The sequence below is a fragment of the Mustela lutreola genome, chromosome 6, assembly GCF_030435805.1.
Source record: "Mustela lutreola isolate mMusLut2 chromosome 6, mMusLut2.pri, whole genome shotgun sequence".
In the NCBI taxonomy this organism is placed as follows: Eukaryota; Metazoa; Chordata; class Mammalia; order Carnivora; family Mustelidae; genus Mustela; species Mustela lutreola.
The window spans coordinates 58,032,852-58,045,454 of NC_081295.1; the positions used below are offsets into that span (position 1 = coordinate 58,032,852).

The window sequence follows — 12,603 nt, forward strand, 5'->3', positions numbered from 1 at the left end:
GTGATCAGTTAGGATTTCCACTGAGATTATTAGAACAGAATCTGACACATAGTAAACACGTTGTAAACCCTCTCTGCACAAGGCTTTGAAAGGGTCCTGGATACACTGACAAGTATGTGCTCAAATTAGAAAGAGTCATCCATCTTACAGGGAACGCAGAATTACAATGTTTTTGATGCCGATTTCTCCATTAAATTTGTATTAGTTGAAGTCTGGTGGTTTTGCCAGTTTTTACTGTCAGGTGAATTTTCCATCTACTTTTGGCATTCATACTAAATCATTAAGAAGAGATAAGAGGTCCACAGTCTGGGATATACAGAGCCATTTAGATATCGGCTATCTCTAAAAGCATTACTGTGCAATTCTGACGGCACATGAGCCATTAGGCAGCTCTGTCTAATGGGATGGAGAGAGTCGGGGGAGGGGAGGGGAGTAATGGAAACAGAAGAGCCGTTAGCTCTCCAACGGGCTATGGCAAATAAAGGTTTTGAGCATAGCTTCCTTCTGCAAAGATTCTATCGCTGCACTAGGTTAATAATAACACTTCATATTTTAAATCAGAGATTTTAAGAGAAAATTCATCCCTCACACAGGCACCACAGAGAAACTTCAAATTCATAGTGCTTATAATGTGGCACCGGAGAAGACTCAAACATTCCAGAAGGCTTAGGGAAAGCCGGGCTTTGGGGCACTCTAGGGAAACTATTGTTTTCTAATGATGCACAGTTTGGAGACCCAAAGTGAGCCTTCCCTAAAACAGTCTGATGCAAATCATGAAATAGCGAAAGTCACACAGAAAAGTATATGGTTTAAAGGTGAGATCTCTGGCCTGCTGTGTAGGTAATGCAGAAATCACACTGTTTGGGATGATTCTGACAAGTTAAAAGATACTGACAGCAACTGTGATAAGATGGTTTTCTGACATTTGAGAAGATCACTGAGGAAAAGTTGCTTCTGCCTTTGGTTGGAGAAATCCTTTCTGGAGAAAAGCACTGCCTAGTCACTGCCTGGAACCCCACACTACATAGGTCAGAGAATGATGACATGAATGTTGATGTCAAGGATACTTCAAGAAAAAGAAAGTCTAGCCCCATCTGTGGGGATTCTACCCAATATGCACCTGCTACCCAGACATCTTCCTGACTAATTCGTGACTAAGTCACTAATTCGTGACTTCTATTCTTTAACTGCTAGATGTAATCAAGTACTTAATCTTCTATAGTACTGTGTCTTTATGTGCGATACTATCTTATAATATTGTACAATCTTGCTTTGGTCCCTAATAAGACTGCAAACACCAAGAAGGCAAAAGCTGTGTTGATGCTTCTTATAGATCCAAAGAAGAGTATTTTTCAAAACTGTGGGCTAATATCCACTGATGAGCTATAAAATTAATTTGGTAGGTGCCAACCAGCACAAAGAAAGGAAAGAGAAAGAGATGAAAAATGGGAGGAGGTACAGAGAAACACAGGAAAGAAGAGAGGAAGAGAGGAAGGGAAGAAGGAAGGAAGGGAAGGAGGAAGGGAGGAAGGAAGTTAAAAAAATAGAAAATAAGGGAATTTTTTTATAATGGCAATTACTATGCTGTATTCATCATACAGGTATGCATTCATCATAATGTAAGTTGTATTTCTTATTGTCAAGAAAGTGGGCAAACCACTGCCATAAACTATGGCCTGATGTTAGGAAACAATAGCTGCACATTAATAAGCATCTGCTACTGAATTTCATGAAAATAGTTCCCTGGAAAAAAGGCTTTGGCATAAAGAACTCCAATGGCTTCCTTCCCCTTACAGCATTCCCACATGTAATTTACACAGATGTATGTTACAGGGTCTCTTCCCTTAAAGGATTCAGAGCTGAGACAGATTTCCGTGTGGTAGAAGAATGGGAAATCCCATCTTAAGTGGGGCAAACACATTTCTGGAGCAATGGCGGATGGGATGCTTCCTTTGGAAGAGTGGAATTAAGCATGGAGGTGAGAGGCAGCAAGTGAGCCTCTCTGCGGACACTGGGACCACCCCACTCCCCCCGGAGACTGACAGGCTGGGAGGGGAGCGGGTGTGGGCACAGCCCTGAGTCCCACACACTCTACCTGCTCCAGCAGCTGGCGAAGGCGGTGGAGTTGAGATTCAAGCTGCTTATTGTGATCTTCTAAAATCTGCATCCTAGCCTCCAGCCGCCCTTTGTGCTGCCGGAGGAGTTTTGCTTCTGCTATGAGTTCGGAGTCCTCAGATGTGTGGTGAGGAGACACGACAGAGTCTGGAGGCGACCCGACGGGGAGCCCCCTTCTCAGGTGCTGCTCCTTCAGCTGCTCATACTCCACCTGCAAGTTTCTAGTGCAGAAAAGCAAAAACTGGAATCACCACCGCGTCCATCGTCTTCTCCCTGAAACTGCCCACGAGCTCCAGATTTCACTCCAGCTCCTTCTTTCTTCTTAGGTAAAAACATCTATGAACAGTGAGATGAGTAAGCAGGAACAACACTCTTAGCTTTAAGCAGGTGTTCTAACAGACGTCACCCCTCTGGGAACCCTCCTGTGTGTAATCTTTAGCCAGTGCCCTAGCTTGTTAGCCTACCCTAAAACTTGGACTCCACCTGGGTTTCTTAGAACACGCTTCTGAAAAGAGAATGGGTAGGGATCATATTGAAAGTATCATTCAAGACTTCCTTTTAGAAGTTTGCCCAGGGGGACACAGCTTCCTCTCCCAGGTCAGACGCACCTTTGTTCTTCCTCCAAGTCGGCAATGATCCGTTCCAGTTCTCCACGTTCTTCCCGTTCTACCGACTTCAAGATCTGAGCAGGGCTCTGGGGCTGGCTGACAGGGGACTCCCCTCCGAGCGTCTGACAGTACTGTTGGATGAGGGCATGCTCATCCTCCCTAAGGAGACAAAATGCACACAGGCTGTGGCACACATCTGGAGGTGGACGTCTCTGGTTGTAAGGGAAGTAGAAACAACAATGATAGGGATTGCAGCTGGGCTCCATGTCCCTCTGACCTCCCTTCGGAACTCTAGGAAGGGGACGCCTGGGTGGCTCAGTCAGTGAAAATCTGCCTTCCGCTCAGGTCATGATTCCAGGATCCTGGGATCGTGTCCCGAGTTGGGCCCCCTGCTCAGTGGGGAGTCTGCTTCTCCCTCTCCCTCTGCCTGCCGCTCCCCCTACTTGTACACTCTCTCTCCCCGTCAAATAAATAAAATCTTTTAAAAGGGTGAAAATAAAAACATGAAGTGCTAGAAAGGTATTTATCTAAAAGGTATGTGTACTACACATACCAACAACTTTATGCTTTGCCTTAGACAAAACCTCAGAAGAGATTCTATTCAGCAGAGGTACCAAAGAAGGTCTACCACTTATGTAGTTAATAGAAGAGATACCTTAGGCAAAATTAGCAATTGAATACTAAATGAGTAGATTAAAATATTTAATTTTAAAAAACTGCTCTAGACTGTTTGTAGATCCCCAAAACTCCTAGATGGAAGCCTAACTCCCAGTGTGATGGCACTAGGAGGCGGGGCCTTTAGGAGGTGATTAGGTCATGGGGGTGGAGCTTCATGGACAGGATGGGTGGGTGACCTTAGAACAGAGTCCAGAGAGCTGGCTTCCCATCTCTGCCACATGAGGACACACACAGTGAGAAGAGCACCATCTATGAACCAGGAAGAGGGCTCTAACCAGATTTCAAATCTGCTAGGACTCTGATCTTGAACTTCCCAGACTCCCAAACTGTGATAAATAAATGTCATTTCTAAGCTGGCCAGCCTATAGTTGTATTATGACAGCCCACATGGACTAAGGCCTAAATTGATTTCACTGGCTTTAGTGTTTGGCTGAAAGCCATCTTGCAATGCGTTGTAACCCACAGAATGGTAGAATATAATCCTCCTACCCTTTCATTTAAATAACATAGCAAAAATTTTAACTGTAGATATTTATAAATATCCACAGATATTTTACTTGATATTATCAGCATATCTTCACTAGGATCAATCATTCTGCATTAAAACAAGAAACTACGGGTCCTTAAACCTAGACTCTCCTACTTTTCTAACTACTCGTCTAATGAATTAGACACACGAATCACATGGTAGAATCTAACGGTTGCCAGAGACAGAAGCATAACGAGATAGACAAAACTGGTACATTCTTGAGAAGGAAGGGCCTGGGAGCCCCTCTCTTCCTTTATGGGGGCACCCAGTCAGATCTCCCTGGAATCACGCAAAGGACTGGCTCCCTGGTTCCTGCCAGCTGGAGTCTCCAGCTATGGAGTGAGTACTTCAGCAGATTGGACCTGGGCTGTTCTCATTGTGTCTGGTAAGCAAATCCCGCAATCTATGGATGTATAGGATAGGGCTTCAGGAAAACAACAAGTAAGTAGCGCTGAGGGTATAAAACAGAGCTCTGTCATGACTGCACCAGCCCATCTGACAGTGATGTGCCTGCAAATGTCCCTTAGAGCCCTCGTCTGTGGCACTGGGGTCAGAGCACACTCGACTGCAGTCCCAGAGAGTCTGGGGAGCGGCGGAGGCCCTCTGGGACCTCAGACTGGTGCCTGGCAGCTGCCAGGAAACACCCAGTTCTCGAGGTAGGATCTTTGATTCCTCTGAGTCCAACCTGAAAATGCAACCCTGTGTGATCACAGTTTACTGCAATGAAAAGGGGACTTGAACTTGCACCTGAGAGTTAGTGAACTTATAGAAAAGGGGTGTCCTGAGCCCTGATGGCAGAGTGATATGATGAAGCAAAGGAGAAAAATGACTTGTATCCCAGCAGAACAGCCAAAGCAAAGGTTCAGATGAACTACTGATTGATTTCTTTTGTTCCTTTATTGGTAACCTCTCCCTCTCTCTAAGTTTATACATGGAGTATGTGTGGACATACATTTGACAAAAATAAAGGTCATGCACGTTGGTTAGGAGCACAATATAACGTTGATATTGAACCTCACCATCCTTCTATCAAATTCAACGAGGAAGAGGTAGAACCATCACCACCCAGTGTGAAACCGGAAATAAGGAACATGGATGGGATAAAGACTGAAATAAGCTAGAAATCACCCTTTGATGACCTTTCTGGAGAAAATGCAGTGTCACTGAAAAATAAATCAAGGAGCCTCTAGAAGAACTGCATGCTTATTCCTAACTGTGGAAGTATGAGGATATGAGGAGGGAATAGGTAGAAGACAGGGCAGAGCAGCAGCATTTAAAAGCCCCTGGGCTGCCTGTGTCGCTCAGTCAGACTAGAAAGGGTGTGGGTTAGGGGTGGGCATTTTCCTGATGGGAACTATATGGCCAATACCCTAAACTTAATTCATTCATTCATTCACTCACTCACTCACTCATTCATTCATTCATTCCATGCCCAGTGTGGAGCCCAGCATGGAGTTTGAACTCACAACCCTGAGATCAAGACCTGAGCTGAAATTAAGAGTGATGCTTAACGACTGAGCCACCCAGGTGCCCCACTAACCCTAACCATTATGAAGGACAGAGGCAGGTGATCAGGCTAACGCATCAGCACGCGGGGACACCAATTAGCTGCTAAGGATGGCAACACGCTAGGTCAGCGATCCTTATCACGGCCAGTGTCTGCAGGCACTTTATCCAGTTCAAGTTAAGATAGAAGTAATAGCAAGAGAGGATAAAAAGTAGAGATCTAAAATATGGAGAGGAAAAATACAAGGCATAAAGATATAGTGGGCATAAAATAAAGGAATAGCAAAGTAAGGGTATAATGCAGTATTTTGTAACTATTCCTCAAGCTGAAAAAAAAGGTATAGAAACTAAAAAGTCTGAGTATCCAAAAAAAAATTAAAAAATAATAATAAAAGAAAAAACCCCATGAGATTTCTCTATTTTAAGGATAAAGCGTCTCAAGCAATCAACTAGAAGTCAAAACAAAACAGTAACTCTTGCAAGAGAAGCAAAAGGTTTAGCCTACTACTCTAATATCTGATGTCAAAAGGCTAAGGAGCAAGGTCTAGAGCCCTAACCCAGCCATTCCTGTGACCAGCCGGACCATGCAAATGTCCAGCGAAGCATTCTGTCCATGAAGCAGAAGAACGAACGAAAGAACAAGCAAGGATAATGCAAAACAGAACAAAAGTAGATGTTAACCTCAGGTATTTCAATAAATAAGAAGTAAACGGATTTTCACTTTGGTTTAAAAAGCCACCGTATGAATCCTATGAACAATTCACTTTAAAGGAAATTAAGGACTAAAAGTAAAAGTTTAAAAAGTATAAAAAAAGAACAGGAAGAGTCAAAAGAAAACTCAAAGCCTGTAGCTATCTGGGGTGGGGTGGGGAGGTGTCCCTATGACTTGATCATGGATCCTAGCCCAGAGCTCCTGCCCTGTCACAGGTACCGTCAGACCCCTGAGTCCCTTAGAACATTCGTCCCCGCAAGCGTCTGACTCAGGGGCTAGACTCAGTGCTCAATATTAGCACCTACTAGCGTTCTGTTTTCAAGATTTGGGGACTAGTGTCTGTGAAACCAATTTATACACAAACAAGTCAAAATTAGATCTGAGATAAATTATGTTATAAACATTGACATAACTTCATTTCTTCTAGGGAGTTGATAGGGTTTAAATTATTACTGTAATCACCATCATCACCACTATCATTATATCCTTTCATTGCGGTATCCAAAAGGGATTTAAGGCAATTTCTAAAAAAAAAACAAAAGCAAAAAAAAAAAAACCATTTATGTATAACATATAATTTCAGCCTTAAGTATTTCTCACAGATTATTAGTCCTAAGAGTTAAATATAAAAGTAAATACATTCAAGTTCTTAATTATACATAGTAAAAACCAAGAGCATACCCTTGAAAGACAGATAGTACGTGAGGTACCAGATAAGGGCTTTTACATGTCAATAGTGCTAAAATAGAAAAGGTTGCAAAATCATAAGTCTGCACCACTGAAATACCATTAAATGGAGTATAATTATATATTTAAGTTGCATATGGTAAACACCATCTAGATTACGAAATTAGTATGTATCAGATGACAAAAGGACTATGAGTCATTCAATGACCTTTTGAAAGTAGGCAAGACGTAAACAAAAATAACAATAATTTACCTCCTCTCAAGGATTCTTCTGTTCTAGGCTTCAGAGGTACAAACAGCAATGTCACTGCAAGTCAGACTCCAGTTTGATCTTTGTATATAAGACAGTGTCACTCAAGGACAGGTAGCAGATGGAGGGAGACACCCTAATGGCAATGGTCTAAGGATCTGCCCTTGGGTTCCTGAGATTCCCCAGGACTATCCTGGGTCCTGTTTTGGTTTGAGTCATGGGTGTGCAATTCCTCCTTCAAAGAAAATTATTATCCTCAAAATTATTGGATTTTAGATTTGTCCAAAGGCAGACTTTTAGGAGGAAAGGGAGCACCGGGAATTGGGTCTATGTGGGGGAAGAGCCTTGGGACTGATTCATGTCTGGGTTGGGGAGGCAGCTGTCCGTGAGGCATGGGAATGCAACAACAAATTCACCAGCTTCACAGGATGAATGCTATCGGGAGCCAGGGACTTGGTTCCATAGCCCAATCTGAGGGACAGGGAAAGGCCCAAACTGCAGGGCAGGATGGCTGCTTTTGAAGATACTAATGACTACAAAGACCGTGGATAATTTAAAATCACAAGTTCAAATCTCAAAATTCACACCTGAAAGTATTAGGATTTCTTTTATCGCCTACAGTTGAGATCATCCCAAACCACATTTAGGAGATCAGTCTTGGAGGTACGGAGCTAAAATATCTTCTAACTAGGTCTGAGCTGTGAAGCCGAGGTGTGGATGGAGACTGGGCAGGATTGGGACAGGGAAAGTGATGACCTCAAGGAGGACTGCAGAAGCTCTGACCACCACCATCCCCACCCCCACTGCGGGGCTCCCATCTGGGAAGCCTTCCCTTTCCACATAGGCGTAACAGTGAGGTGGTCAGCGATGGTCAGGAGCACCTGTGGCTGCCTGGGTTTGAATCCCACGACTTACTGAGGAGTGAGACCCTGAGCAAGCTCCTTACCCTCTCAGTGTCTCAATGTACTCATCTGTAAGATGGTGGTCACAGGAACAAGAGTAGCATCTCAAAGGGTCTCAGAGGATTAAAGAAGCAAGGACAGATGAAGAGCTTAGAGCAACAGAATATTCACAGAGGGGGAGTGGTGGCTGTTTTGTATCACCCCTGTTGTTATTCAAGAGTACTAATGACATTTTTATGACCTATTGGAATAACAAAACCTCCGCTCAAAGGACCTAAAGAAAAGGATGAGAATTCAGGAGTGAGAAAAATTCCAAAATGTAATAGAGAAGTTTGTTATTACTTTTTATTTATTTATTTATTTATTTATTTGGCTTAAGGCACTCTGAGTTAGCTTTCAGTTTTTCCCAACAACAATACAAATTGCTAATCTTCTGATGCTGATGCCTCAGGATGGACCTATGAGCGAAGCAGAAGAGCCAACGCTTCCTTGAGAAGGCACCAACCCTCGATCCGAAACAGATGACCCTAGTGATTGGAAACTGTCCTCTACTGTCTCAGGATTGTGTCATGACCCTGTCAGTGCTGTAGCTTTAGGAAATTTCCAGGCAAAGGCCAGGGTTGGAGTACGTTATGTACTTACTGCTACTACAGTAAGGCCCTGTAGGAAGCAAGAAAGCTGAAAGCAGAGAATGAAGAGCACAGCATCCTGTTCAAAGCAGTGAAGATTTCTTCCTGTGTCTTGTGATCCAAGATGCTAATTTATTAGATGTGGGAACAAATAAGGACAGCTGGAGGAATAAAGAGTGAGGCTTGGTTCCTAACCTTTCCATCACAAACCCTGTGGAGTACCATCAGCCTGAAGGAGGTAAGAAGCACGCTCCTGGTAAGACTCTATCCACTGGGAGGAAAGGTATTTATTGCAGTCTGTGGAATACCTATTCACAGTGTCAAGTCAGCAGTCCTGGCTAAAATGGAAATGCTTATATGAGTAAGTGTTATACAGTGAAGTGAGCCAAGGTGACCACTCCAAGTCTAACCGGTGGGTTCCCCATCCCGTACAGGGCTTCAAGGACTCAGAGTCCTCGTTCGCAATCTCACTGGAATGGAAGAATCACTGCCACGGTCATGGGAAAAAAAACCCAGAATACTCAGTAATTCAAACTGTGACAGAGCAAAGGACTTCCAGGATTGGCTTTATCAAAATAAGGTTTATTAACATAGTCCTGAGAAAATCTGAACGCACCAGTGACTGGAAAACGGTTTCTCTTTAGTGGCTGACAGATACGTTCTTATGCTATTAATTTAATTGAATATTACATTTAAGGGAGAATTTCTTTCCTTGCTTTTTCCAGTATCAGAGGTCACCTGCATCCCTGTATTTGTAAAGCTGGCAGCGTGGTATCTGCACATCTCTCTGTAGTTGACCTCTGCTTCTCTGGCTGTATCTTTCTCTAACTGACTCTCCCCCACTCTTATAAGATCTCATGGGATGACATGGGGTGCACTTAAAATAACCTAGGATAAGCTCCCCAACTCAAGATCTTTAACTTAATCACATGTGCAAAGTCCCTTTTGACATATAAAGAGACCCATGAATAGCTTTCAGGAATTAGGATGTGAAGTTCTTTGGGGGTCTTGATCTGTCTCTCAAAAATGCCCTCCAGGGGGGCCAGGGTGGTTCAGTCATTTGAGCATGGGACTCTTGATCTTAGGGTCATGAGCATTGGCCTCTGTGTTTAGTGGGGAGTCTGCTTGAGATTCTCTCTCTCCCTTTGCCTTTCCCCCTGTTTACACACACACACACGCACACTCTCTCTCTCTCTCTCTCTCTCCTCCTCAAATAAATATATCTTAAAAAAAAAAATGCCCACCCAATGTTCTTCCTCTACAAACACTTATCAGTGGTTCTTTCCTTGAGCCGGTAAAATTCATGGGGATAGTAGTTACATCTGTGGACTTTGACCCCACTGGGTATGTGCCAGTGGCACACTGATAAACATTTAAGGAGTTTTCCAAAAAAACAAAGGAATAAAATGGTCCTGAAATGTAGCTTTTGCCATTTCTAAGGTTTAAATACTTTCATCAAGGCCAATTTCAAACTAATGACTTTACTGAAATGTAGAGTTTGGAAAAGATACACAGTTGTACACCATCTGACAAATACAATAAATTACTCCAAGAACACAGATAATAGTAAAACGAAGTAGAGTAACGAGGGCATGGCGGCGTTTGAGTATGACTTTTGTTTTCATTTGAATCTAATTTAGTTAATTGTAAGTGTATATGAATTAATTTCTATAATGGTTCTGTTTAACAAACAGCTTAAACAACTTCTTGAAAATGTACAGCAGTCTCTTACACTGGCTCTAACATACCACGGATGGTAGATATATAAGAAATATTTGTTGGACAAGATGAATGAGTTAATGTAGCTATATGATAGTATATTAAAATGTATTCAGCTGTTAGTCATCTGATTATTTTTTTCTTTTTCTCAAACAACAGTATTAAATTTTAAAATACTGTTTATTCTAAGTTGAGGACAGGATGTGCTAAATTTGAGCATTACCTTCACTCTGTTCACAGGACATGACCAACACCTCTTTAAAGAATTTAAATTTGATTTTAATTATTTTGGTTTTAATGATTATTTTGTATTCCATCTAATTCTTTGACTATTATCAACCTTGTGGGAATCATTTAGGGGCTACTCAAGGTATCTAACTACTTTATATAAAATATATACTGGTAGCTAAATAGAAACAAACATTATAAATATGCTATTATCTTGGTTTGGGAATTGTTTCATATTCATAGTACATGAATAATAATGTATAAATCACTACTGTATTCTTATAAAGTATTAACAGGATAATGTTTGAAATTTAAAATTGAAAAACCTCCTGACATTTTTATTTATAAGCTTAATGATAGTAAAACAGTTTTTAAAACATTGATAGAGGGGCGCCTGGGTGGCTCAGTGGGTTAAGCCTCTGCCTTCCGATCAGGTCATGATCTCAGGGCCCTGGGATCAGGCCCCACATTAAGCTCTGCTCAGCAGGGAGCATGCTTCCCCCGCTCTCTCTGCCTGTCTCTGCCTACTTGTGATCTCTCTCTCTCTGTCAAATAAATACATAAATAATCTTAAAATAAAGGATATAAAACACTGATAGGGACTTATTCTATATTAGAGTGGGTAAGGTACTACAACTTGGCTCTCTCTGTCACTTTTTTTTTTAGTATAAAACACCTGAGTACTATATTCTGTAACTCTTCTGGAAGCCTTACAGCTTTCCACCAGATGCAAACAACAGTGAAATTACATAACAAGTAAACTTGACATTACTGAAACGTTTTAGACATCATGCAAAATCAAAAATTCTAAAGGGTGGGGAAGAAGTTTCAAAGCAAGACGACACATAATGGTAGGACAATCAGAGATAAAATATTTGCCTAGAAAGTTTTTAATTATCTTTGTAAAGTCAATGAGACTTTTCCTAATTGCTAATATAATAAAATATTGGCAGAGGAAATAAGACTTTTCAGCAAAGAGTGGGGGAGTTATAGGTCCAAGCTTGTGTGGGTTATAGTTGTTAAATGGCAGGGATTATGGGGAAAAAGTGAGCCAATAGACGGAAGAGGATTTTATAGAAGGGCATGTCTTCTGTGGAAATACATTTGTCAAAAAGAAATATCTGACAAACGGAATGAATATCTATAAACATATTTATAAATAGAACAGTCTGATCTTTCTGAGGCAAATTAGTTGACAAATACAGGATTTTTTCATTAACTTATATGAAACTAAAGAAACATATCCAATTTATATTATCATGGCTTGAAAGCGTAAAATCTATCTAGACATTTCTGTAACCACACTTATCAATTTTGATTGGGATCAAATTCAGAGCCATAATCAATGAAGATTATTTCCGACAGCCATGACAAGACCTGGCCTTCCCCAGCAGTGCTAATTTCATGATCTACTTACACACTTCCTGTGGTAGAGCTGCTATCAGTGAGGAAAGATCCATTAGTCCTTTCCATCTGGGCCAGCCTGAAAAATGAAAATAAAGAGGTTCCGTCACATGGCCCCAGATGGCATGGTCAACTGAGGTACTCTCTCTGGCATTCTCAAACCGTCATAATCCTGACAAAATAAGAAAAGGCCCAGGGGCGCCCAGGTGGCTCAGTGGGTTAAAGCCTCTGCCTTCAGCTCAGGTCATGATCCTAGAGTCCTGGGATTGAGCCCCGCATCAGGCTCTCTGCTCAGCAGGGAGCTTGCTTCCTCCTCTCTCTCTCTGCCCGCCTCTCTGCTTACTTATAATCTCTGCCTGTCAAATAAATAAATTAAAAAAAAAAAACTTAAAAAAAAAAAGAAAAGGCCCAAATCTAGTAAGATTGGGAATTTAAAACAACATTGAATGTTGAGCTACCTCTCAATCACCACTGCCTTCAGACTTGTAGGCCTTCATCTTTTACCATGCTATATAGACCCTTAATTCACCTAGGCTCCTAACTTATCTCCCAGGCCTACAATGGGTCTCCATTCTCATAAATCTGATTATGCTCCTCTCATGTCTGAGAACTCACCAAGACCCCCCTTTACCTAAG

General features: G+C 41.8%; 1 protein-coding gene across 7 annotated transcripts in view; it reads right to left on the bottom strand.

The window, feature by feature from the left end:
* Positions 1-12,603, bottom strand: part of UTRN (utrophin) — a 509,162-nt gene that overhangs the window by 11,845 nt on the left and 484,714 nt on the right. For all 7 annotated transcript variants that reach the window (XM_059177336.1, XM_059177335.1, XM_059177337.1 and 4 more), the window contains 3 exons: positions 11,981-12,046; positions 2,724-2,882; positions 2,096-2,336 (listed from right to left, as the gene is read on the bottom strand). In XM_059177336.1, the coding sequence (XP_059033319.1) occupies positions 2,096-2,336; positions 2,724-2,882; positions 11,981-12,046 (466 nt within the window). The remainder of the gene's footprint in view (positions 1-2,095; positions 2,337-2,723; positions 2,883-11,980; positions 12,047-12,603) is intronic.